This window comes from Chiloscyllium punctatum, chromosome 12 (genome assembly GCF_047496795.1).
Source record: "Chiloscyllium punctatum isolate Juve2018m chromosome 12, sChiPun1.3, whole genome shotgun sequence".
Lineage (NCBI taxonomy): Eukaryota > Metazoa > Chordata > Chondrichthyes > Orectolobiformes > Hemiscylliidae > Chiloscyllium > Chiloscyllium punctatum.
In genome coordinates, this window is record NC_092750.1 from 65,028,110 (window position 1) to 65,054,456 (window position 26,347).

The 26,347-nt window shown below is 40.1% G+C and overlaps 1 protein-coding gene across 1 annotated transcript in view; it reads left to right on the plus strand.

Moving 5' to 3' along the window:
• rad18 (RAD18 E3 ubiquitin protein ligase) overlaps window positions 1-26,347 on the plus strand; it is a 306,334-nt gene that overhangs the window by 106,666 nt on the left and 173,321 nt on the right. Inside the window, exon 7 of the mRNA XM_072582676.1 lies at window positions 8,405-8,589. Within this exon, the coding sequence (XP_072438777.1) occupies window positions 8,405-8,589 (185 nt within the window). The remainder of the gene's footprint in view (window positions 1-8,404; window positions 8,590-26,347) is intronic.

The window sequence follows — 26,347 nt, forward strand, 5'->3', positions numbered from 1 at the left end:
TTGTATTACCTATCTGATTTCTTCCTACCAAACTTTGTCACCTCTTAACTTGTGTGTTGAATTACATCTGCCACATGTGCAGCCATTCTGCACGATTGTCCCGATGCTCCTGAAGTCTGTTGCTATTTTCCTCAGTGTTGACTATCCTAAAATGTTTCTGGTCACCTGCAAATTTTGAACCAGCTGCTTTTGGACCCCTCTTGTTTCATTGTAGGAATCAATTCCATAGAATTGTTAAACTTTGTTCCTCAACCTAATTTCTTATAATGATTTATTTTTTTCGCAGGATTTGATTGTTACTGGCTACTTGATCATTTACTGCCTATCCCTAATTGCCTTTGAGAAGATGGTGGTGAACTACCTTCTTGAGCTGCTGTAGTCCATGTGCTATTGATACCACCCATAGTGCTGTCAGGGAGAGATTTCCAGGATTTTGATCCCAGAATGGCAATACAGCTTCAAGATGTCTTGTGGCTCGGAGAGGAACCTGCAGTTGATGATGATCCCATCTATCTGCTGCCCCTGACCTTCTAGGGCAATGCCATCATTGAAAAATGACGATTTTTATTGAGGCAGTTTCGGTGCAGATATTATACCTGAACACAACCCTGCCCTCACCTGACACCCACTTTAAAGCCCACTAAAACCATTAGTACCTCCTCTCAATGCTAATTTATTCAAGTATATCACAGACCCCCCCCCTCCCTGATTTCCAAACTTACATCGTCCTTCTCTACATTGAGAAAGTACTCATTTCAAACCTAACCCATGTTTGCTGGCTCCTCATACACATTGCCACTTTGATCCCAATGGGCCCTACTCTTTCTCTGGTTATTATCTTGCCCTTGCTACACTTATAAGATGTCTTTTGGTTTTCCTTAATGCTTCTCATGTCCCCTACTCTCCTAATTTCTTTTCATTCAATTCCCTGCAATTTCTGTACTCTAGAGAATCTGCTGTTTTGAACCCTAGGTATTTGCCATAAGCTTACATCCCTTGGCATCCAAGTTCCTCTGAACCTGTTGGTCTCACTCTTCAATTTTACAGGAATATCATGGGCCTGCAATTTCTCTATTACCCTTTTGAGTGACTGCCACTGCTCTGATGTGGATTTTCCTGCAAGTGGTTGCTCCAAGTCTAATTTGGCCAGGCCCTGTCTTACCTTATTAAAATTAGCCTTCCCCCAGTTCTACAAAAAAGTACAATTCTGGGACGGAGCTTCATCATATAAATAGTTCATGATCTGTGGTAGATCTGATCTTGATGACTAAATGTCCTTTTTTTAAAAGTCATTTGTGTACTCTGTGTTCTTCATTGCCATTATCCACTGCAATGTTGATTGTTTAGTTGCTGTATGGTTGCGAACAGCCAGTTCCATTGAATTTACTTAGCAGACAATGAATGTCACATTTAGTATAATTTTCAGGTTTGAGTATTAAACATAGGCATTTAGTGATGGATATCTAGTGGCCTCATTAATACAGATTTATGTATTGAGTCATAAGCTTGATACGTTTCACACAAAGTACATGAAATCTCCAAGAAGGCAGTGACATTTGGGAATTGTTTCTGTTTGTATATTTTTGTATGTGTGCTTTTATATGCATGCTGTGGAATTACTCTATTCACCAGCACATGCCACAGCAAATATAGACTTAAAGGCTTTGCACACTTGACGAATGATAATGAAAAATAATAGTAAAGGTATTTGAAAGAGGTAATGCAAGCATAACTGTATGACAAAAGCAGAAATCGTCAAATTGCAATAATAGTTGAGCACGTTGCTATGAATTACAGGTAGTTCTCCTATAACGTGGCTGTTGCGTTCTCTTGTGACACCGTGTTGTAGGAAATTGCGCAGTATAAGTGTTGCGGGGTTTGGGTTGCAAACCACCAAAAGTATTAGTAAAAATCAAAACAAAAATAGTAGTTAGCCTAACACAAACGATACCACAGTCTAAGTAAATCTTTCCTCATATATTTTAATGAAACACGACAGTAAACTTAACACTAACACTAAAATCACTGATGCAGCACTGAACGTTTCATGAAGCTCTTCACCAGAAAGTGCGCGTATGCCAACTGGCCTTGTGAGGCCAACGCGGAAGTCCAATCCTCCTCACAATTCTCCCTCGGTTTGAAATAAATTTCCTTCTAAATGTAGACTGTAATTTCCAGTTTCATGGTATGTTTCAAGGCTTGCAGTGCTGATTGCATGCCTGTTTTAGCTGAACACACTGAATTTGCATTTAGCAGACAGAGTATTGTGAGACTGGGTTTTGCTGTTTTGATAGTGCTGGGGTTGAAATTGTGTAACAGTGAACGTGAGTTAATTTTATAAACAAAAAGACTCAAAATTCACAAATTGCATTACAGCCAAATCATGTTTGATAAATGTGCGTTATAGGAAAACAACCTAGAATCATAAAATTCCTAGAGTGTGGAAACAGGCCATTTGGTCCAACAAGTCCACATTGACCCTCCGAAGAGTATCCCTCCCAGACCTATTCCCCTACTCTATTACTCTACATTACCCCTGACTAATGCACCGAATCTATATGTCCCTAAACACTATGGGCAATTTAGCATGGCTAATTCACCTAATTTGCACATCTTTGGACTGTAGAGTTAAATTCACTGTTGCTGGGAGCTAAAAGCAAAACATCAAAATCAGAGTATGCAAGATCTGAAATTATAGATAATTTCTAATCAACTTGTTCAGAGATGGTATTCCACATTTTCAGGGCAGATGCAACTTGAACCTGGGACTCCTGGATCAAAGGTAGGGTCACTACCACTGAACTACAGGGGCCGTTCAGGTCTAAAGTTATAGAATGATTGAAATTTTGGGTACATGACCTGGATACAAACTTGAGTTTGAAGAAAAAACTTATCCAAGTGAAATCACTTCATTTTAAATAATCCCAGTCTGGAGAAATGGGTTAAAATTGCAAAAGGTTAAAAATCAAGTTGGGTATGAATCTATGACAAGAGCCTAAACAAAAACAAAAAGTAGTGCAGTTACCTTTTGATGCTTGCTCCATCATTTAATGAAGCATAAATTTTCACCAGCTCCCATGAACTTAATTACCTTTGTTACCAAATTTCTACCATTCCTTATCTATAAAGATCATAGTGACTGAGCAACTGTAGCTCTCTGGTGGAAGGACAACATCCCCTGCAGTTAGATTCCTTAAACAATGGAAATATCCTTTCAAAATAAACCCTGTCAAGTCAACCTCACCAAGTCCAAGAAATGCAGAAACAGAAATTTCAGAACTCAGCATGTCCTGCAGCATCTGTGGTGAGAAAGCAAGAGTAACGCTTCCAGGCCAATGACCCTCAGAACTGATTGTAGGTTGGAAAAGTGGTTTACGTGTTGAACATAGGGGGTGGGTGAAGTGGGGGTTGGGGAGGGAATTGGAGAAGTGAGTGGAGAGATGGAGATGGAGCCCAGAGACAGAGTAAATGACAGTTAGGTGGACTAAAGGATGAATGACCTTAAGCCAGGGAGATGGGTTGGCTGTGCTGAAAGCAACCTGTGTCATGACAGGGTCTGGGGTATGAGGGGGGAGTAAAGGCATTGAGTCCTGAAGGCTGCAGGGTCCTCCAGTGGAAACCCACTCTTCCCCCCCCCCCCCCCTCCCCCCCTCCCCACCTGAATTCAAGAGGCTTCCACAAGGATGAAAAGCTCCCCTTGATATCTTGGAGGAAATCAGTAATACCTGGTCACATGAAGTTGGCCATTAGAGCTTTTCCAACTAAATGCTTTACCTGGCTGAACAGAGTTTCAGGCGTTAAGCTTTAGAACAGTATCCTGATGGATCTACTAAATGAGGTGAATATCCATTGAAAATAGTACATTCCTCCAAGCTATGTTCTTCCATTAATGTTTATAGATTCCTTGCCCTATAATAAACAGGATTTTTATAATCTTTGTTCAGTGCGTGCGATTAAATTGTCTGTTATATGAAGCTCTTAAATCTGCGTTATGGTGTATCAGACTACTGTTCAGTAGGTCTGTTTATTGGCAGTTATTCCCTACGCTGCAGTCTACTGAAGGGTATCAGATAGTTCTTCTTAATGCGATGGTTGCGTTCTTGTGCAACCCGATGTTCTGCTATAACACACGTTTTGTTATTGCGAATTCCATGTAATTTTGATGAAATGGAGACACATTGGAAAAAGCACAAATTTTAAAAACTTGTTAGCTATAACATGATTACAGCACTAGCATTTAAGCGCAGTTTCTAAAGAGTGATTTTTCTATAATGTGGGATTGCACAAGAATGCAACCATCATGTTATGGAAGAACTATCTGTATGTCAGATTCAACCTTTGTCTTCAGTTTTATAGTTATTGCAGATATGAAGTTTATAAGATTTTGTTTGAGACTGCATCTTCAGTTTTGTACTGTGTTAGCTTTGACCTGTTCTGAATTCAGCCAAGCAACATATTGGAATGTTTGATCCCTAATGGATAATGGGGACCCAGGTTGTTCTGCTAGGAAGAAAGTACAAGATATTCTCACCTGTGGACAATAGCAAGGACATCTGTCATGACTTTGGCTAGACTTACTCTCTAGGTTTCGCAAAAGGATGTTAGGAATGTCAGGCTTAATACATGATTACATTTTAAATTGTCTGTTTCAATCCAGGTAGAATGGAATTGGAGGTTTAGAAAAGAGATCAGTGGCAAATTAGCTACGAGACAGAGAGGGAGCCAGTCCCTGTTGTTTAATGTGCTGATAGAAGTGGAACTTTTACTCAGATTGACAGCTTTAAATTCATGTGGACTAGAACAAAGATGCAAGATTAGAGGTAAAATCTCCAGTTCAACCCTCATCTTGAAAGTCATAAGGAAAAAGGACAGGGAACCCCTGAACATTATCTTTGAATGAGTTTCTGATGAAGGAAGTCCCCAATTAAGGGAGAGGGTAAGTAAATGAGAATTTTAGTTCTGTCTTTAAAGTTGAATGGGGAATGCTTTCTGTCATTTAAAGTTACTTTAAAAACAACATTTAGTAAAACTTGAAATTTAGTTAAGTGCTCCTTCAATCGGTCACTGAAACTTACATTTCGTCTTCAAAGTTATCGTTCTTTACAAAGATCGTAGCACAGCCTTCAGGCATGTGATTGACCATGAAGCTGCACTGCCTTGAAATTGATGATATGACAGGAAATAGAGAATTGCAAAGAAAGGAAGTTCTAATATTTCTGCTTTATATCTCAAGTTGTAATCTCAATTGTTGTGAAGCATGACATATGCTACCTGTTACAGTTGAATCCTTAATGTTTGGTTTCAATCTGTATGAAAATCTTAAGAGTCCATCAGAACAAATCACCATTTCTAAAATGCTAATAACAGAAGTATAATGTAGAGTCATAGAATCATACAGAATGGAAACAGACCTGTTAGTCCAACCAGTCCATGCCAATCATGTTCCCAGACTAAACTAGTCCCAACTGCCTGCACTTGGTCCATATCCCTCCAAACATTTCTTATTCATGTACTTATCTCAATATCTTTTAATTGTTGTAACTGTACCCACATCCATCGCTTCCTTTGGAAGCTCATTCCATACATGAATCACTGTCTGTGTAAATAAAAAAAAGTTGCCCATTATGTCATTTTAAAATCTTTCTCCTCTCACCTTAAAGCATGGCCCCAGTCTTGAAATCCACCACCTTATGGAAGTGACACTTGGCTTTCACCTTATTTATACCCTTCATGATTTTATAAACCTTTATAAGGTCACCTCTCAACCTGCTACGCTCCAATTTAAAAAAAAAGTCCCAGCCTATCCAGCCTCTCCTTATAACTGAAACCCTCCCTTCCTGACAATTTCCTGGTAAATCTCTTCTGAACCCTCTCCAGCCTAATAATATCCTTTCCAGAACAGAGCTTGGATTCAAGATGGTGTTTACATTGAGTGACTTCTTGTAACCTCCCTACAACAGATCTAACTCTAGCATTTTTTTTTAATAACTGTTCTCCACTTTTAAACTTACATTCTAACTCTGTAACAATTCTTGCTAACATTGATCTCACCTATGTATGCCTTATACAATGTAACCTATGTGCCTCTGTTTACATCTTTTTACAAACTCTGATCCGTACTCCTTGCTTACTATGATCTGCCTGTACTGTTTGTAAAGAAAGCTGTCATGTACTTTGGTACACATGACAATAAATCAATCGATCAAGGCTAGAGCTGGGTACAGTAGTCCAGAAGAGGCCTCACCAACGTTCTCTACAACCTCAAAATAACACCCCAACTCCTATCCTCAAAGGTCTGAACATCGAAGGCAAGCATGCTAAATCCTATCTATATGTGGTACAAACTTCAAAGATTTACGTACCTAAACCCCTAAGTTTCTCTGTTCTACAACACTACCCATGGCCCTACTTTTAATTGTATAATCTTGCTTTTGTTTTACCAGAATGTGATACTGTATATTGGAGTACCACTGAATTGATGGGATCTATTCCCTATTTTTCACTCTGTCGCATAGGGTTTAAGTACCTGTCTAGGCTAGTTGAACTCTGCTGGTAGTACAAATCCCATTTTTGTGAATCGTTGACAGAGGTATCAGAGAGATGTGAACCAAACAACCAGATAAACCAGGAGCACATTACTCTCACTTCTTCTACAACAAACTAAGAGGAAGTTTGAGCCTTAATTAAGCCTTTGCAGCTTATCAATTTTCATTCAGTCATTTAATTTGAATGATTCGATTTAATTCTCTTTTTTTGAGCATTAAATTTCTACTTATTTATTCAAGCAAACTATTGAGTAAATTTTTGATGCAAAAATTGACTTTGTAGATGGTACAAAGATTAACTTTGTGATTTTCACAATTGATCATGGATCCTAATTTAGTTGAACTTTGCCTCTAGGGATTAATAGATAATTAAAGTTTGCAGATTGGGTCAGATAATGAAACTATATTCAGTTTGATGAAAAATGGATGCATTTAGAATGAGCCCTGCCCTCATCACCCTCATTTGGTCAATTTCTTAGAACTATGATGTTTTTGTTTCAGTAACTACATAATATTCGCATTGACTGAGAAGAAGTGGACTATTCCTCCACTTACATCCTCCAAATAAATGTATTATTTTCTAATTTGGTCCTCCTCCATTTTCTGTCTTATAAAGCAGAAGGCTGTCATAAAATATAATATCACTGTATTGGACCTGTGTTGCTCTCAGCATCCTTTATTTGTGCTTTTTTGTTGCTTTTTTCTTTCTTTCGCCCTTCTAGAAAGATGGGCATTTTATTTTTACAGTGCAACTCCCATTTTCTACTATAGGGACCCTTCTGTCTTAGTAATTGACATTGGGTAATTATTAAGAGTATCCAACTATTGTCTTGGGCAGAGGCTACAAAAGCATAGGTATGGAAATAGAGCTATCTAGGTATACGTCTGAAGAGAATATTTGACACATGAGAACAATCAAGAACTAATCTTAGTTTACAGGTCTTTATAATCATGTGACTTTCTTCATTTAAAATGAGGCCTAGTGAATTTATGTTCTCTTGGGCTGAAAGTTAAATATATACAGCATTGGGTCATATTTGCTAGATTCTGAGGGGTGACGTCTAACTTACAGCTAAATTCTGTGAAAGTTCTGATGAGCTAAATGCAACAGCAAACAATGCAGTTTCGAGTGGACTGTATTGTTCAAAAACTTTCCATGACTTTTTTTGGAAGAGGATGAGAGAGCAGCTCAACTTTATTCCTAACCTCTATTCTAAGTTGCCTTTGACCAATGGCTGAAGTGTTACTTTTCCTGGAATGTTGGAGAAGCTCAGCAAGTTTGGCAACATCCATGGAGAAAGAAAAAATGAAAAGTTTTTGACAAAGGTTCATATTGGAGTTAATGTTTTGAGTCTGATAAGTTTCTTCAAGAGCTTCTCTCTGTACCTCTCTCCACGCATGCTGTCAGGCCTGTTGTGTTTCTCCAGTATTCTTTGCATTTTTTTGCTATTAATTTTCCTAGGGTGATAAAACATGAAACATCCTGTGCGGATGTAGAGTGCTGTGTGATTGCAGTGGTGGCATTGTGAATCAGCACCTCAATTGACCGGAGAGGTTTGCCCCACTTGCTTTCATTCTTGGGTTGATCCTGAAGCGTCATGCACTTAATTTAGTTTCTTGGATGGCTTATTACGAGAGTCGGATACAGTTAAGGAGCAACCAGAGTGGTGCACTATCCTTGATTTGGGGAAAATGGAGGATTGACAAAGAAGCAGTGTTGTGGAAGAGTTTCAACAGAACAGGTGCACCTGGGAGATTGGAACAGATACCTTTGCTTTGTTATTGCTGTGATCAAAGCTACTTCATTCTGGGAAGCCGTTATTAATAAGGTGCATTCTCTTGTTTGTTTTCTACTCAAGCTCTGTGAACCAAAGGAAGCTGCTACCTAAACTAGTGTATAATCTGCTTTCTGAGAGAGATTTGAGGAAGAAGTTAAAGGAATGTGGACTGTCAACTCAGGGCACTAAAGCACAGATGGTTAAACGACACCAGACATTTGTGCAGACCTACAATTCGCAGTGTGACTCCTTAAACCCCAGATCAGGTGAGTAAGACCCTCTAAATTGTCAGGAGTAAAACAACATTGCATGTGCATGTTCTTTCTCTATATAAGTTTATCCTTAATGTTCATAAGTATTTAAATTAAGACAAATGGGAACAACCCCCCCACCATTACCAAAAATTAACTGATCAAATGCAAGTGAATGTTAGAATTTTGAAAACAAAGTTAAGTTTAACTTTTGAAAATGCATGTGTACTGCAAAAGATTCCAGAATTGTGAAGATAATTATGGAAAAGATCAGTTAATACATTTTGCAGAAATAAATGTCAGCCATTCACCACCTCATTGTGTGTTCCTCCATTCAAATTGGCCCCAGTTATTTTCTGGGCCTGTGTATACCTCCCTGCTTCCAAAATGCATTTTGCAATTTGATTTCCTTTTGGCAAAACAGTTCTGCCTAGCCCACCTTGGATTCCTAAATTGTGACTTATTCCTGCATGATGCTTCAACTTGGTGATTGATGATCCATTTGGAAGTGTCAGCTCCTTAGCCCTTCCAGTCAGACACTCAGAGCAGCAGGTAAACACAACAACCAGGACTTTATACTAATGCATTTAGCTCACCGTGGTTTTCCTGTCCATTAAACTCAATAGTGGAGGGGTTGGAGTCACAAGCTGATGAACAATTAAGTGGAACATCACAACCAGTGACTTAGAAGTTAATGGATTTCATTATGTTGCATAGAAACCTTCAAGTAATTGAAGTGTATGTTGCAAGTTGAACCAAGCTGTACTAACTGTGGTTACTTTTGAAACTTGGTGCACTGTTATAAATGCTGAGGTTATGCACAGCCTCTTCATTTATGGCAATTCAATCATTCGAGCCCTAGTTTGCATTTATTTTTCTTATTTGCTGCTTTATCCATGGAGGTTTGGAAGGAGATGTTGCTGCACATTCTGGATCAGAACACACAGTTCTGTTAGTTTCCACAAATTGAGATAAGTGCAGAACAATGGGAGGTTTTAACTTTGTGTGGCTCTTGCACTTTGACTTTAAATTGAACATAAACTGATGCTTTAACGGTGCAGCATGAATGCTATTTGCTATTATTTGACATTTGAATACTAACCATTAAGGAGAGACATTTCTGTGCACTCTGGTAATCCTGTCTCTGAACTGGAGCACCACAAATAAACTGAAACAGTTATGGCGCTAGCTGCTTCACGAATTAAGGAATGATCGAAATTTATGGCAGAAGAGGCTGATTTGGCCATTGTGTCTGTGCCAGCTGAATAAGAGCTATCGAGCCTAATTCCAACCCACAGCTCTTCCTTCAATGCCTTGTCACTTACAGGACTTAAGGGCATATCCAGATAGCCTTAGACAAGTATAGATGTTTCAGTCAATAAGTTTCAGATTCCCACAACCCTCTAATATTTCTCAACTCCCCTCTAAACCTTCTGCCTTTTACTGTGTCTCCTTGTTATTGATCTCTCTGCAAAGGGGAATGGATCCGTTCTGCCCACTCTACCTAGATCCCTAGTTATTTTATGTGCCTCAATTAAACTTTCTTTCCTGTTCTTATTGTGAGTTAGACATTTACTTCGTTTTTTGTTTGTTCCTGTGGAGCAACAAACAAAGACATTCATGGTTTATCGTGGTACTTACAATTTACACGGCGAAGTAAGACAAAGAAACCTGTGGAATTTTGCTTACTTGCAGCCAGTTTGCCTCAGTTGTACTTAGTGTTTCTGTGTTTACAACCAAATGGCTGAGATTTGAACATAACTCTAGAAACAGTGCAAAATATTTTACTCATCGTCCTGTTGGCCTCAAGTGAGAAGACTAAATATTTCATGTGTTTTACGACATGTAATTTTTTTTTCCCCTGCACTGTTTTCGATCATAGAAGGGAAAGTAAATTGGGTCTGTAGAGGAATTAGCAATTGAAACTTGAAAGTGGTAAAGTGTTCATTGAAGGCTCTGCAGTTAAGGCCTCAGTCACTTTGTGTCAGTGTTATTTCCAAAACCTATCAATCTCACAGGCATCTGATTTATATAAATAAGTACCGTGAAGGGGAGAGAACTTAAAAAAAAATAGGAGCAGGAGTGAGCCATCTGGCCCATCGAGCCTGCTCTGCCATTCAATAAGATCATGGCTGATCTTTTCATGGACTCAGCTCCATTTACCCACCTGCTCACCATAACCCTTGGGTCCTTTACTAATCAAAAGTCTATCTATCTTTGCCCTAAAAACACTCAGTGATGTACTCTAAACTGCTTCACTGGACAAGGAATTCCACACATTCAAAACCCTTTGGGTGAAGAAGTTCCTCCTCAACTCAGTCCTAAATCTGCTTCACCTTTGAGGCTGTGCCCCCTAGTTCTAGTTCCACCTGCCAATGGAAACAGCCTCCTTGCTTCTATCTTATCTAATGCCTTCATAGGTTTATATGTTTCTATAAGATTCCCCCCCACCCCCATTGTTCCAAATTCCAATGAGCTGAGTCCCAGTCTACTTAATCTTACCTCATAAGTCAACTGTCTAAATTCTGGATTCAATCTAGTGAACCTCCTCAGAACCGTCTCCAGTTCCAGTACATCCTTTCTCTAGTAAGGTGATCAAAACTATACCCAGTACTCTAGGTGTGGCCTCACCAGCATCCTATACAGCTGCAGCATAACCTCCCTGTTTTTAAACTGGGATGACCTTAAGGGGCTGATGGAGAAATTCAGGATAACTGTGGTCCCCATCTAGGGTAAGAACAGAACTAGCTCCTGGATCAAGGAGTTTTTTAGTGACGTCTGTGAAGAGATGTTAAAGTGAGGTCCCACGTGCCCTCTCAGCTGGTTGTAAAAGAATTTGTGTCACTGTTTGAGTTCTCCCCAGTTATGTGGCTGATATTTGTATCTTGAAAGGCCCTATATGGGTGTGTGACTTTCTTTTATCAATGAAATGAAATGTGATCCAAATTAGGGGAGGCTTGTCTATGACCATTGTTCTGAAGTGGAGGTGGAGATGGAGATGGAATACTACTTCACGAGTTTGTAATTGTAAATTGCTTTGTGAGTGCTTTGCACAAAAAAGGGCATGTGGAATGCAATCCCCATATCTCTTGTAATAAAAGTGGAATTTGTTTCAGCCACCAGTATCTCATGGCTCTAATCATAAACGAATTGAGTTGCAAATCTATTCCCTAAATACCAGCAAAATCTCTTGCAATAAAGATGGAATTTGATTTGAGACATTTTTAAGTCCCTCTTGTAAACAAAGAGGAACATCTCAGGGAAACATTGACCACAGAAATCTCCAAACTAAAATGGATAAACACTAGTCAACAATTTTACAAAGAGAATGGTTTTCCCAAACAAACTACTGGCGATCCTAGCAGCCGGATCTCTATATTATGATGTGATGTCCCGAATAAGGAAAATCGCTCTTTTTCCAATTTTAAAATTTATTTTTAAAAATATGCAGTCTGTTAATGGTTGATTTTATTAACAAAGTTAAGGAACATTTAAAAAAGCACAGATTAAACACCCTGATAGCTAAGAAAAATTGCTAGGATACTGAGTGTTGGCTTAGGAGAAATATGTAATACTTCATTTTGTAAATGAATCTAGTGTTAAGTAAAAAGACTGGTGCCTGGCTTCTTATTTCACAATTTTCTTACAGCATAGAACAAGCTCATTTGGCCAAGTATACCTATACTGGCTCTTTGAAACAGCTCTCCAATTTTAGCCCTGCATCCCAGAATTTCTCACAAAATTGTCAATTGCTGCACTTGATGTACAAGTGCAGTTGCTAATTTGTTTCACTTCATACCAATCAACAGCCTGTCTATATTCTCTTGTGGTCTGCTGTTCTACTGTTCACCATTTATTACCTTGTATCATGTGTGAAACTTTGAAATTTTACTCTCTCTATCAAGTCTATGTCAATTATAAATATGGAAAGAAAACTGGCCCTAATGGACTCCAGTCTCCAATCTGAAAAAACATCTCTAATTTGCCTGCCGCAATCAATTATGGACCATATTATCACCATCCCTTTAGTGCTTCTATTTTCCATGTAAGTGTTATACATGGTAAAGTTCACATTTACAAAATCTATTGCACTACCAATATCAATCCTCTCTAAAACTTCAAAAACAGGATGAATTTTCCTCTCCTCAACCAGGGTTAATCATTTTAATCTTGTTACTGGCTTTAAATGAGATTAGTTAGCTTAACAGATTTGGGGCTCAAACCTGATCTAAATGATCTCTGTGTTTTAAAGCATTCTGTGGCCATATTGTGAAATAAGAAACCAGGCACCAGTCTTTTTACTTAACACTGGATTTATTTACAAAATGAAGTACTATATATTTCTCCTGAACCAAAACTCACTATCCTAGCAATTTTTCTTGGCTATCAGGGTGTTTAATCCATGCTCTTTTAACTGTTCCTTAAATTTGTTAATAAAATTAACAATTAACAGAGTGCTTTTTTTTAACATACAAAGTAAATTTTAAAATGGGAGAAAGAGTGATTTTGCATATTTGGGACATCGCATCATAATATAGAGATCCTGCTGCTAAGATTTGTTTGTTTGGGCAAACCATTCAGTTTGTAAAGTTGTTGACTAGTGTTTACTCATTTTAGTTCGGAAATTTCTTTCTAGCATCACTTTACTATGAGCAAGGCTAATCCTTAACCATGTCTCAGTCACATTCTTTGTCAAATGTTCATTATCCCATAAAGAATGGCTATCTACACAAGCAAACTATTCTCAGAATATAGCATATCTCTTAAAACCAAATGTTGCTACTTGAGCCAGGTTTCTGCAGCCAAGGTACTTTTAAGCTATCTTCTTTATTCGTAGCTTTCCATGCTAAGAGGTAATATGTTCACCCATCAAGAACACAACTGAAATATATTTGAACAATTGAGTCAGGAGATTGAAATGGGCGAGCAGCATTAAAATCGACTAATTGTGTGTCATTTGGGTAATCCATGACTGGAAATCTGAGTGCATGTCGCCCTGCATATAATTTGTGAATGTTTTATTTGCTGTTAAAACATCCTCAGTTGTAGCATATTTCGTCATAATTTTTAGTTCTAGTACAGGCTCACAATTCTTTATCCCGGAATCCTGAAATCCGAAGTTTTCTTCATTAAGTTTTTTTTCTTATTAACAAGTTTGTTTGGTGTACAAACAGATGACTCAACTCCACACCCCCACTTGGCCCACATCACTCAGATATGACATGGCAAGTGTGGCCCAGCACTGGCAGGCATCAATCCTGTACTCGTAGTACTTACAGGTGTGTCTGCTGTTTGGTAATTGTTTTTTGACTTCACCGTGAAACTATTACTTATTCCGAAAAATTCTGAATTCCAAAAACCAAGGTTTTCCGATAATGGTTGTGTACCTGTACATAAAAACTGGTATTAGGATTTGTGTGAAATCATATCCAATTTCAGGTGACTCTCTTCCAACAACCACAGTCATCTTCCTATGTTCTAGGTATGATTGCAACCAGCAGAGAGTTTGCCCTGATTCTCATTGATTGCAGTTTTGTTGGGGTTCCTTGATGCCCCACTCAGTCAAATGGGGCCTTGATGCAGAGTCCAAATGTCATTGATCTCACCTCACCTCCGAAATTCAGCTCTTTCAGCCATGAGTCATGGTTGTAATGAGGTCAGGAGCTGAGTGGCCCTGGCAGAACCCAAATTGAGCTTTGTGGGGTCATGTTCAAATGATGACTGAAATTGGTGAATGGTCAAAATGGCCTCTTTATTCAGCAACTGCAGGAGCAAAGTTTGTGGCAATCCTTTATACACAGTTTTTACATATATTAAAATTCTATTACTATGGTATTTTGTTATTTTATCTATTGTACACAAAAATCTGGGTGAATGCTGTCCTAGGGAAATAGGAGATGGTTTAAGCATGGTTTGCAAAGTGCTGGCTGCTGCTACTGGTAGGATTAAGAGTGTCTATCTCTTCTGCTTGCATAATTGAGAGGTGTTGGTCCTTTTTGTCTGGATGTTAAATGTAAATGTTAGTAAAATACTAGACCGATATGATTTAATTTAGTTAGAAATCATACATGCACTAAATAAAAGTATAAAAGATATTAAACTGATTACTGCTGCTGGGTCATGAGATTTTGTTCACTATTTGCTGGTGGGAATTTCATACAATCATACATTCATACATTCACACAGTTTCAAATCATAGAATCCCTACATTGTGGAAACAGGCCATTTGGCCCATCAAGTCCACACTGACCCTTCAAAGAGTATCCCATCCAGACCCATTCCTCTACCCTATTACTCGACATTTCCCCTGACTAATGCACCTAGCTTACATATCCCTGAACACTATGGGCAATTTAGCATGGCCAATTCACCTAACTAGAGCATCTTTTGACTGTGGGAGGAAACCAGAGCACCCAGAGAAACCCGTGCAGACACTGGGAGAGTGTGCAAACTCCTCACAAACAGTCACCTAAGGATGGAATTGAACCCGGGTCCCTGGCGCTGTGAGGCAGCAGTGCTAACCACTGAGTCACTGTTTTGCTCTGAAGCGCTGCTTTGGTAGTATGTTTAGCAGTCCTGTTAATATGTTTTCAACAAGTACATACTAGTTGGGGAAACTGTTTGATGTTTTGCAGTCTGTTCAGGTCCTGAGAGATGGTAGAGGCTGATTAGTATTATAATGTTTCCAAAGTTTTGGTTGAGTCGTGGAGACAAGGTGGTGGTGGAGGTATTGCTTTTGAATAGGTTAGTAGTCTTTGATATTTATTCAGAGGTAGCTTTTGATGTAAACAGGTCTGATAAGTGTTGAAGTTCTGAGGTAGCAGTCATGGATTCGGAAAAACTGTTTTAATTTAATCTATCTTGCAATATAAAAGGTACTACAGAACTGCAGTTTAATGAATGAATGAAAACGCGTTATATAAAGAGTTACGAATGATTGAAATGGGAACACAGTATTATATATAAGGCGCTTGTGAGGAGGTTTTAAGGAGTTGTAAATGAATGAGAACGTGGTATTAGTAAATGTGAAGTGCTTGTGAGTGGGAAATATAAAGCGCTTGTGCGTGGGTTAGTAAAGATGCTGATAATACAATATCTCAGCATCAGTGAACAGTTTATTGTTGAGCAGGTGCTGCTTGATAACACTGTTGATGACACTTCCCATCACTTTATGGGATGATTGAAAGTAGACTGATGGGGTTGTATTTTGGCCAGGTTGGCTTTATCCTGCTTTTTGTGCACAGGATGTACCTGCGCAGTTTTCACACATTGTGGATGTAAGTTTGTTTGCTGAGCTGGAAGGTTCATTTTCAGATGTTTTGTCACCATGCTAGGTAACATCATCAGTGAGCCTTTGATGAAGCACTAGTAGTATGGCCCGCTTTGTATTTATGTTTTTAGATTTCCTTGGGTTGGTAATGTTATTTCCTGTGGTGATGCCATTTCCTGTTCTTTTTCTCAGGGCGTGGTATGTGGGATCCAAGTCAATGTGTTTGTTGATAAGAGTTCCGATTGGAGTGCCATGTTTCTAAGAATTCTCACATGTGTCTCTGTATGGTTTGTCCTAGGATGGATGTGTTGCCCCAGTTGAAGTGGTGTCCTTCCTCATCTGTATGCAAAGATACTAGTGAGAGTGGGTCATACAGTTTTGTGGCTAGTTGATGTTCATGTATCCTGGTGGCTAGTTTTCTGCCTGTTTGTCCAATGTAGTGTTTGTTACAGTTCTTGTAAGGTATTTTGTAAATGACATTAGTTTTGCTTGTTGCCTGTATCGGGTCTTTCAAGTTCGTTAGCTGCTGTTTTAGTGTGTTGGTGGGTTTGTGGGCTACCCATGATGCCAAGGGGTCTGAGTAGTTGGCAGTTATTTCTGCATTTTCCACATTGTGGAGTAGAAGCCAGTGTTGTAACTATACTGGAAGATCTTAGCTAGGGGAGTGACAAGTTCTGGAGCACAAGTCTACAGTATGTTGTCAGGGCCCATAGACTTTGCAATATCCAGTACCTCAAACCATTTCTTGATATCGAGAAGAGTGAATCAAAATAGAGGAATACTCATATTTGTGATGCTGGGGACCACTGGACTTCTCAACTGCTCTGTTTCTCTTTGAGATGCAAAATTATTTTTCTGTCTTATCAGGCTTTAAATAATGCTTTCCAAATATTATTGTCAATTCAAGTTTACTCCCTATCTATTCTACCTCATGTCTAAGCCGAAATATTGAAGGCTTCCTACAGGACGAGTTCCAGTCTTAAATTATCCTTTACAATATATTTCAGAAGTTGAATTCCAAGCAACCTCCTTATAGCTCTCTGAACTGTCTGTAGGTTTCTGCCTTGATGAGTACCATTCCCCCTGAAAGTACAATGTGTTCACTATAAATTCAGCTAATTGTACTCGCTTCCAGGCCCTGGGGAACCATCATGCAGCACAGAAGTTATTCTGGGTTTCTTCCCATGGATCAGTTGACAAAGACTATAGCCCCCTACCACTCGAAACAAATTCTTTGCACGGATTGCTCATGCCAAGGCAGGTCAATTGATCAGCTGATATTTTATAAATCTGTGCTTGATTTCTTAGTATCCATTGTTGAAAGCATTGGTGCAGTGATGCTCATGATCACAGTAGTCATATTTTCACACAGGTCACTTTAAACGCAGTCCCGGTAAATTCTTCTCCCCACACTCTGCTATTATTCCCAAATGAGAGTCAGAATTCAGCTACTCCATCCCAACCAATTTTTTCACAATTTCTTCCACAGTTCCCCAATTTTCTTAGTGTATTTCTGTAGGAAGGATGAATCTGATCATCTGTCTATAAGATGTAAATTAAAATTGTTCCTCCTTTTCCCACACCTTTGAATCCATGAACACTACTTCATTAAAGTCTTGTGCCAGTGGCAGATTTACACGAGGCTGGCCAATGTCGTCTGATTCTTATGGTAGATTTTTCACTAATCTCTCTGAGCCCTGTGTATTCATCATCAGCTACACTTATGTCCTTTTGTTGGATTTTTATTCTGTGACAAAATGAGCAAGTTGTCTCGGTAACATGAAGACAATTTTCTTTTTTCTCTCAAGTTCTTACCATTTTGATATTGAGTGATAATCCCAGTTTTGCTGTGGGGATGCAAAATGCCCTGACTGGATAAACTGCAGATCTACCATTTTACAAAATAATTGCTCCTTCATTTTTTATGTTTGATTTCATTTGTGTCTTCATTGGAGGCTTGCTCAGCAGCAAGAGTATCTTACTTGAAACTATATTTTACTCAGAATGGGGCATGGAACGCACTGCCTACAACGGTAGTAAACTCGCCAACTTTAAGGGCATTTAAATGGTAATTGGGTAGGCATATGGACAAGAATGGGATAGTGTAGATGAGCTTCAGATTGGTTCCACAGGTTGGTGCAACATTCAGGACTGAAGGGCCTGTACTGTGCTGTAATGTTCTATGTTCTACATTGATTCTTAGTTTCCAATCTTCACTGACTGTGTTGAATCTTTGTCGTCAGATGATGAAGTAGGAAGCCAGACATTAACTTAATATTAACTTTACTTACAGAATGCTGCATTGCATATGTCTGGCATCTCCCTTATCCGCACTCATTGTCTCAGTGGTCTTTCTTTATATGTGCTTCACATGAATAATCAATCAAGATGTGATCTATATGGACTTCAGTAAGGCGTTTGACCAGGTTCCCCATGGGAGACTGATTAGCAAAGTTATATCTCATGGAATGCAGGGAGAACTAGTCATTTGGATACAGAACTGGCTCAAAGGTAGAAGACAGAGGGTGGTGGTGGAGGGTTGTTTTTCAGACTGGAGGCCTGTGACCAGTGGAGTGCCACAAGGATCGGTGCTGGGCCTTCATTTACATAAATGATTTGGATGCGAGCATGAGAGGTACAGTTAATAAGTTTGCAGATGACACCAAAATTAGAGGTGTAGTGGACAGCGAAGAGAATTACCTCAGATTACAACAGGATCTGGACCAGATGGGCTAATGCGCTGAGAAGTGGCAGATGGAGTTTAATTCAGATAAATGTGAGGTGTTGCATTTTGGGAAAGCAAATCTTAGGAGGACTGATACACTTAATGGTAAGGTCCTAGGGAGTGCTGCTGAACAAAGAGACCTTGGAGTGCAGGTTCATAGCTCCTTGAAAGTGAAGTCGCAGGTAGATAGGATAGTGAAGAAGGTGTATGGTATGCTTTCCTTTCTTGGTCAGAGTATTGAGTACAGGAGTTGGGAGGTCATGTTGTGGCTGTACAGGGCATTTGTTAGGCCACTGTTAGAATATTGCATGCAATTCTGGTCTCCTTCCTATCGGAAAGATGTTATGAAACTTGAAAGGGTTCAGAAAAGATTTACAAGGATGTTGCCAGAGTTGGAGGATCTGAGCTACAGGGAGAGGCTGAACAGGCTGGGGTTGTTTTCCCTGGAGTGTTGAAGGCTGAGGGGTGACCATATAGAGGTTTACAAAATTATGAGGGGCATAGATAGGATAAACAGACAAAGTCTTTTCCCTGAGGGGTCAGAGAGTCCAGAACTAGAGGGCATAGGCTTAGGGTGAGAGAGGAAAGATATAAAAGAGACCTAAGGGGTAACTTTTTCGCACAGAGAGTGGTACATGTACGGAAGGGTTTGGAGGAATATGGGCCGGGTGCTGGCAGGTGGGACTAGATTGGGTTGGGATATCTGGTGGGCATGGACAGGTTGGACCGAAGGGTCTGTTTCCATGCTGTACGTCTCTATGACTCTATAACTTGTTTGTCCTGAGCTAGACACAACAATTACATCCAACACCACTGTCAACCTTGGACTCTGGAAATTGGATGTTGTAATCCATGCATGAGTGCATTAAGTGAGACACTGATTATCATCTCTCAAATTTGCAGGCGGTCTGATTAAGGGCTGTATGCTAACAGCCAAGCAAAGCTTTCATCTAATCATTAATTCATAGTCTGCAACAAAACAGATATTATAGTTAACATGCCTATTCCCAAAAGCAAACTTATTTTTATGCAATCTAATAGGTCATCTGGTCGGTTTGGCCCTAACCACCTCAGTCAGTTCTGCTACTGCAACCTTAATCAGTGCTGCCAAGAATGGCTTCACAATCACAATCTCTGGAGGGAGTCAAGAGTAGGGACATTTTCACATTATCTAAGTATCTTTGGTTCAACGATGTGCCTGCTGTGCTCTGCATAACCATGACCGAAGGGTGTAGCAGTACATCCTTATGATCTGAATTGGATATCTGTGATGTTCTCGTGTGTATTTCAATCACCAAGAGCAGACCAAGAAAATACTTGCAGTGATGCCAAATAAAAGTTAGTATGCCGCTTTTGTTACATAGCGGTGATAATTTGGACCATTTGTTACAGTGAAATTCACATTGTATAATTAGTTCCACCTATCTCCACAGACTACAAAATAATACTTTGTGACACTTCCCCACCCTTAGTGGATTGGCCTGAGGTAAGCAAAGTTATTCCAAACTACTGTTCTGCATTGAGCCGCATCAAGCCTGCCAGAATACTTTTCAGCGTAAAGCTTGACTGTTTTTGTAATCTTTGCTGAACCTGACTTTATAAATCAGCTTTTCCTTTTTCATGCACTCTCAGTTTACATCTAGAAGGATCTGAAGACCTATCAACTCACCAGATATAATGGGCTTTATTGAGTGTTGATATAGACTTTCATAGATTCATACAGCACAGAAAAGGCCCTTTGGACCATTGAGTCTGCACTGACATAACTACCACTAAAAATGCGCTATTCCCGATTTTCTGCACTTATCCCATAAACGTCAATGTTATGATATTTGAAGTGCTCATCCAAATAATTTTTAAAGGTTTTAAAATTTCCAGCCTCCACTACCATCCCAGGCAGTGCATTCCAGATTCCTGCCACCCGCTGAATGAAAATGGTTTTTTAACCAACTTCTCCCCCCGCTCCCCCCCCCCCCCCCCCCACCACCACCACCACAACCATTAACAAGATCTCCTGCCCCTTACCTTAAAAATCTACCTTCTCGGGGTTGATCCCTCAACTAAGGGGAGCAGCTGCTCTCTCTTTACCCTGTCCATACCCCTCATAATCTTATATAACTCAATCATGTCCCCCCTCAGTCTTCTCTGCCCTAAAGAAAACACTTTAAGCCTGTCTAATCTCTCCTTATAGCTCAGTTTCTCATTCCCAGGTAACATCCTGGTGAACCTCCTCTGTATCCCTTTCAGTGTTATCACAACCTTACCTCTAGTGACATGACTGAAACTGCACACAGTAGAGACTCCCTACAGTATGGAAACAGGCCCTTTGACGCAACAAGTCCACACTGACCCTCCGAAGAGTATCCCACCCAGATCCATTCCCTACCCTATATTTACCCCTGACTAACACACCTAACACTATGGGCAATTTAGCATGGCCAATTCACCTGGTCTGTACATCTTTGGATTGTGGGAGGAAACTGGAGTGCCTGGAGGAAACCCATGCAGACATGGGGAGAATGTTCAAACTCACAGTCCCCCAAGATGGGACTTGAACCTGGGTCCCTGGCGCTGTGAGGCGGCAGTGCTAACCACTGAGCCACCGTGCTGCCCCAGTACTCCAGATGTGGACAACACTCTGTACAACTCCAACATTACCTCCTTTCTCTTTTATTGTATGCCACAACTGATAAAATCAAGTGTCCCATTTGCAGCCTTAATGAGTGAATTGCTTATCATTTGCAGTCTAGTAGAACTATGCAACATCTTAGTTCTTTTTAAAAACTTTTATGAACAGACTACATTTTGAGAGCCTCAACTATTAAGTTAGTGACGGAGGAATGGTTGTTTAGTAATTTGCTATCACCTATTTCACTAAATAGGTCTAAAAGCTCATGAACATGTTTTGTTAGGATTACTCTTTCCTAGGATATGAGTGTTGATGCCTAGGCCAGCATTTGTTGCTTACACCTCTTTTCCCTTGAGAAGGTGGTGTAAGTTGCCCTCATAAACTGCTAGGATCTATGTGCTGAAAGTGCTCCGACTGTACTGTTAGGGCCTCCCTTTTGCTTTCTCTTTTTAAAATGTCTGAACTTTTACGGCACACGGGATCTATTGCTTGATCTATTTGGAGAAAGTGAGGATTACAGATGCTGGAGATCAGAGTCGAAAAGTGTGGCGCCGGAAAAGCACAGCTGGTCAGGCAGCATCTGAGGAGCAGGAGAGTCGATGTTAAGGAGACACTATGCAAGTTAGTGATAGTAGAGATGGATGGAAACCCTGCATTAGTCAATTAGCAGTTAGAGCTGGTCTGTACACTATGTGCAAGTTGCAACTATGTGGTAGTCTTGCATCATAATTGGCAACAACAGAGTTTTTAGCCTTGGAAACTTCACTGATTAGCTTAGTAGAAACAAAATGTCTCATGTTGCCAGGAATATCCGCAACAGGCAGCAATTTAAACTTTGTAGGTATTATGTTAAAATATACATATATAAACTATGCAGCCCTTTGGTATTTCAGAGCTTCTTGCTAAGTAAAAATTATTGTTCAATTTTTGTAATCCTGGCTCGTCCCCAGCCTTACTGTGTAACTATTTGCCATTATCTGTAATTTATCGTAAGGAATAGTGCAACCAGCACGAACTAACATTCAGCTTCAAATATCAAGGGGAATCAGTTAGACATAAAGAGTCTATTATGTTTTCACCAATGGTCGTTTGGATCTTTGATAATGAAGTTTGAGAGCATTAAATCAAAGTAATACATGTAAAATTTTGCCTATACAAACGCTGACTGCCCGTTCTTTGAGCCCTCTAATTTCAAGAGTTTATGTGCACTTGCAATTTGTTCCTAATTCATATGTAGCTGCTGCACTTGCTACCACTGCCTCTTCCACTCGCATTGTCAGCAATGTTCTCCAGGCAGAGAATCTGTTATACTCCAGTGGTTGTTAACTCAGTTACCTCTTTCGTCGCGCATCGCTCCGAGCCCTGGGTAACCATTGAGCTGAAACCCCAACTCACCACTGTCCCACCCGACTCAGACCATTGAGTATAAGAGCTGGGGCGACATGTTGTGGTTTTACAGGATGTTGGGAAGGCCATTTCTGGAGCAATGTGTACAGTTCTGGTCACTCTGCTACAGGAAGGATACTTTTAATTGGAGGGGGAACAGGAAAGATTTACAAGGGTGTTACCAGGAATAGAGGATTTGAGTTATAAGGAGAGGCTGGGGCTTCTTTCCCTGGAATCTAGGAACTGAAGGATTGACCTTACAGAGATTTATAAAATCATGAGGGGAATAGATAAGGTGAACAGTAGAGGTCTTTTCCCTGGGGTGGGGGAGTTCAAAACTAGTGGACATAATTTTAAGGTGAGAGGAGAAAGACTTAAAAGGGACCTGAGGGCAACTTTTTCCACAGGGTGGAAATGAACTGCCAGAGGAAGTGATAGGTGCAGGTACAGTTACAATATTTGGAAGACATTTTGGCAGGTATGTGAATAGGAAAGGTTTAGAGGGATATGGACTAAACACAGACAAATGGGGCTAGTTTGGGAAACTTGGTCGGCATGAGCCACTTGGGCCGAAGGGTCTCTTTCTGTGATGTTTGACTCTGTGACTGCCATCTGAGCAGTGCCCATACATTTCCCACCCAACAATACCTCTCACTGATGTGATATTTGAATCCCCGCACCCCCAGACACCCACCTTCCCAATCCAACAAGTGTACCAACAGCCACTGACCCCCTGACCTGGCAGTCCCTTTCCTGATATCCAGCCTGCAGTCCTTGATCTTGTCCACTCACCATTGAAACTTCTGGAATATTGCACGGGCTGAGGCTCCACTATTTGCTTCCTCCTGGGTTCCACAAACCTGCCCCACTCGTAGTAATGCCCTCCTGTCTCTGACAACACATTGTCTTGAACAGCCACAGTCCCACATGATGTAGGGACACCCATGGTGCTGATAGGGAGGGAGTTCCAGGATCTTGGCTCAGTGACACTGAGGAAGTGGTGGTATAACTCCACATCAGAATGGTGTGAGGCTTGGAGGGGAACTTGTCAAGTGGTGATATTCGTTCTTGGTAGAAACCCTGTTCCATAACACTTCACAACATAATGTGGCCTTTGCATCTAGAGGTCTGACTTTAGCAACACGGAAGCATGGCAGCTGAGTAATTAGCACTGCTACCTCACGGTACCGAGTTAATGAAGCAAGGCTGAGGGAGGAATGTGAAACAGTGAGGTCGGAGTGAGTGTTGACTCTGGTGGGTTGGGATGGGAGGTAAGAATAAGTGAGGCACGTTAGAGCCAGGTCAGAGGCCAGCAAGAAAGAGCAAGTAGAAAAGATACATTTGTCTCCTTGACTAGAAGCACAGGAAAATAATTAATATCTGTTATATAAAATGCTGGTTTGTGGGTAGGATTATAAGCCAAAAGACTTTGGGAATTTTAGGAATGCCTTCCAATAGGTGGTGAGGCATAAACCACCTGTTTTGTGCCAGAGATTAGCTGCTTTGCTCTTATGTTTATCATTTAAATGTCGATCTGATGTATTTAAGTTAAGATGGTAGGTTTGGGTTTTTTTTTTGTAGCATGATTACTTGTGGTTACAGAGGTGATCCATTTTGCAAGCTATCTTCATGAAGTTACACAGGATGATAGAACTCCCAAGTGCATTTTAAGTTTTGAGCTTTGAACATTTGACCGTCTGTTCCCCAGCAGCATCTCTATTAATGCTAACTTTTATACTAAAGTAAGGCTATATCTAAAGCAATGAAGTTTAATAACTGTTTGGGTGAAATTGCAACTCGTCAACAATTATCTGAGAGGATAGTATTCCATTTCTTTTCTCCAATTTTTCTCCGTATATCTTCAGCGCTGAAGCCATTTACATTTGCAGTGATAAAGAGTGATAGATAGGTTTCAATATCTCCTGTCTTATACAGTTAAGGCACATCATATTTCTAAGGTACAAACTATGCCAAAGGTGGACTCTTTGAAAATGAACCTTTCATTCATAAGAAAAATGCAGCTGGAAAGACAGCTACCAAGAGTCAACTGATTTGACTTATATTTGCAAGATCTAATGTATGCTTCTGAAATGTTATTAAAATGTAATTGTCCATGGCTGAGCTTCCTGCCCCCTCCTCCCACTAAAGCCACCATTACTACCACCAAATCAGCCAACCTTTATGAAATCGGTCTGGATGCCAAACCATTTCTGAATTTAGAGTTCCTATTGTCTGGATAATTTCAGGATCTCAGATATAATGGTCCCTCAGAAACAGTTTCTGCAAGCTGGAAACTTAACAAAGGGAGTACCAAAGTATCAATGGTCACCATCTCCCATTGTGTAGCAGTGGCATCTAGCCTTGAATCATTTGCACAGGCAATAGAAGCTGTGATCTTATGGCCAAATTATTAAGACTGATTTCGGATGAGACTTTTTTGTTTCAAGGATCGGCTGTGGACAAATCAGTTTGGAAACCAACAGCACTCAAAAGGAATCATCCTCCAACAAAAAATAAATCCCCACCTAATACAAACAGATCTCATGGGGAGTGAGACGGGTGAATTTCTCTTCATCTGCAAGATTTGCCTCTGCCACAAGTTGACTGTTAACCTTTTCTTATCTTCAGAGAACTATAAGACAGGGCCCTTCAAGCCTGCCGTTTTAAAGGAATAATTCAAACATGATTTTTGTTTTTACTTGCTCACAGGTTATGGGTGTCTGGTTTTGGGCCAGCATTTATTGCCCCATCCCTAATTGCCCAGAGGGTAGTTAAGAGTCAACTACGTTGCTGTGGCTCTGGAGTCACATGTAGGCCAGATGAGGTAAGGATAGATAAGCAGGAGACTGAAAGAACACAGCAAACCAGGCAGCATCAGGAAGTGGAGAAGGACTCCAAAAGGGTTACACCCGAAACCTGGACGTCTCCACCTTGCGATGCTGCCTGGCTTGCTGTGTTCTTCCAGCCTCATGCTTGTCTACTTGGATTCCAGCACCTGCAGTTTTTTTTCTCTCTGATAAGAATGACAGGCTTCCCCTTCCTCAAGGACATCAGTGAACCAGATGGGGTTTTCTGACAATCATCATGGTCATCATTCTACCCTTAATTCGAGATTCTTTATTGAATTCAAATTCCACCATCTGGATTAATAGTCTAGCGATAATACCACTTGGCCATTCTCTCCCCAGTAGCCACAAGTCAGTTAGCTCAGATGGTTAGAGTGTGGTACTAATGTGATTTGTTGCTTCTATTCTCTTTTTACTCTGTGTACGTGCTTTTGTTGCTGAATTCATTTTTTGTGTGTGTGTTTGGAGTGGTGAGTGGTTTAAGTGTATTTAGATTTCAGGATCTTGTGTGAATAAATTTTTTTTTATTCTGATATAAACTTACCAGAAAGCCTGTTAAATGACAAGGTTTAAAGTTTTATTATTGACAATGGAGACTGAGAAACCCAGAACTTAGTGGCGGGAACAGGCTGTATAACACTGCTTTGCCTTTTGTGATCTCAATTTTGCTCTACATTGGGAAAATCAGCAAAAGGTTAGGCTGCCATCTCTCACCAACCATGAGTCTTCAATGCTTTATCTTAGATTTGTCCTGAGTGGTGGCAGACTAGATGATCAGAGCAGGCATCACAGTTCAGTCCATGCTGATGCCTACGTATGCTGCCAACTCGGCTGAAATCTGAAAATGTCAATGTGCTATTTGACCTTTAACCTGGGCACTGACAAACAATTTAAAAGAACAATGAAGAACCTAATAA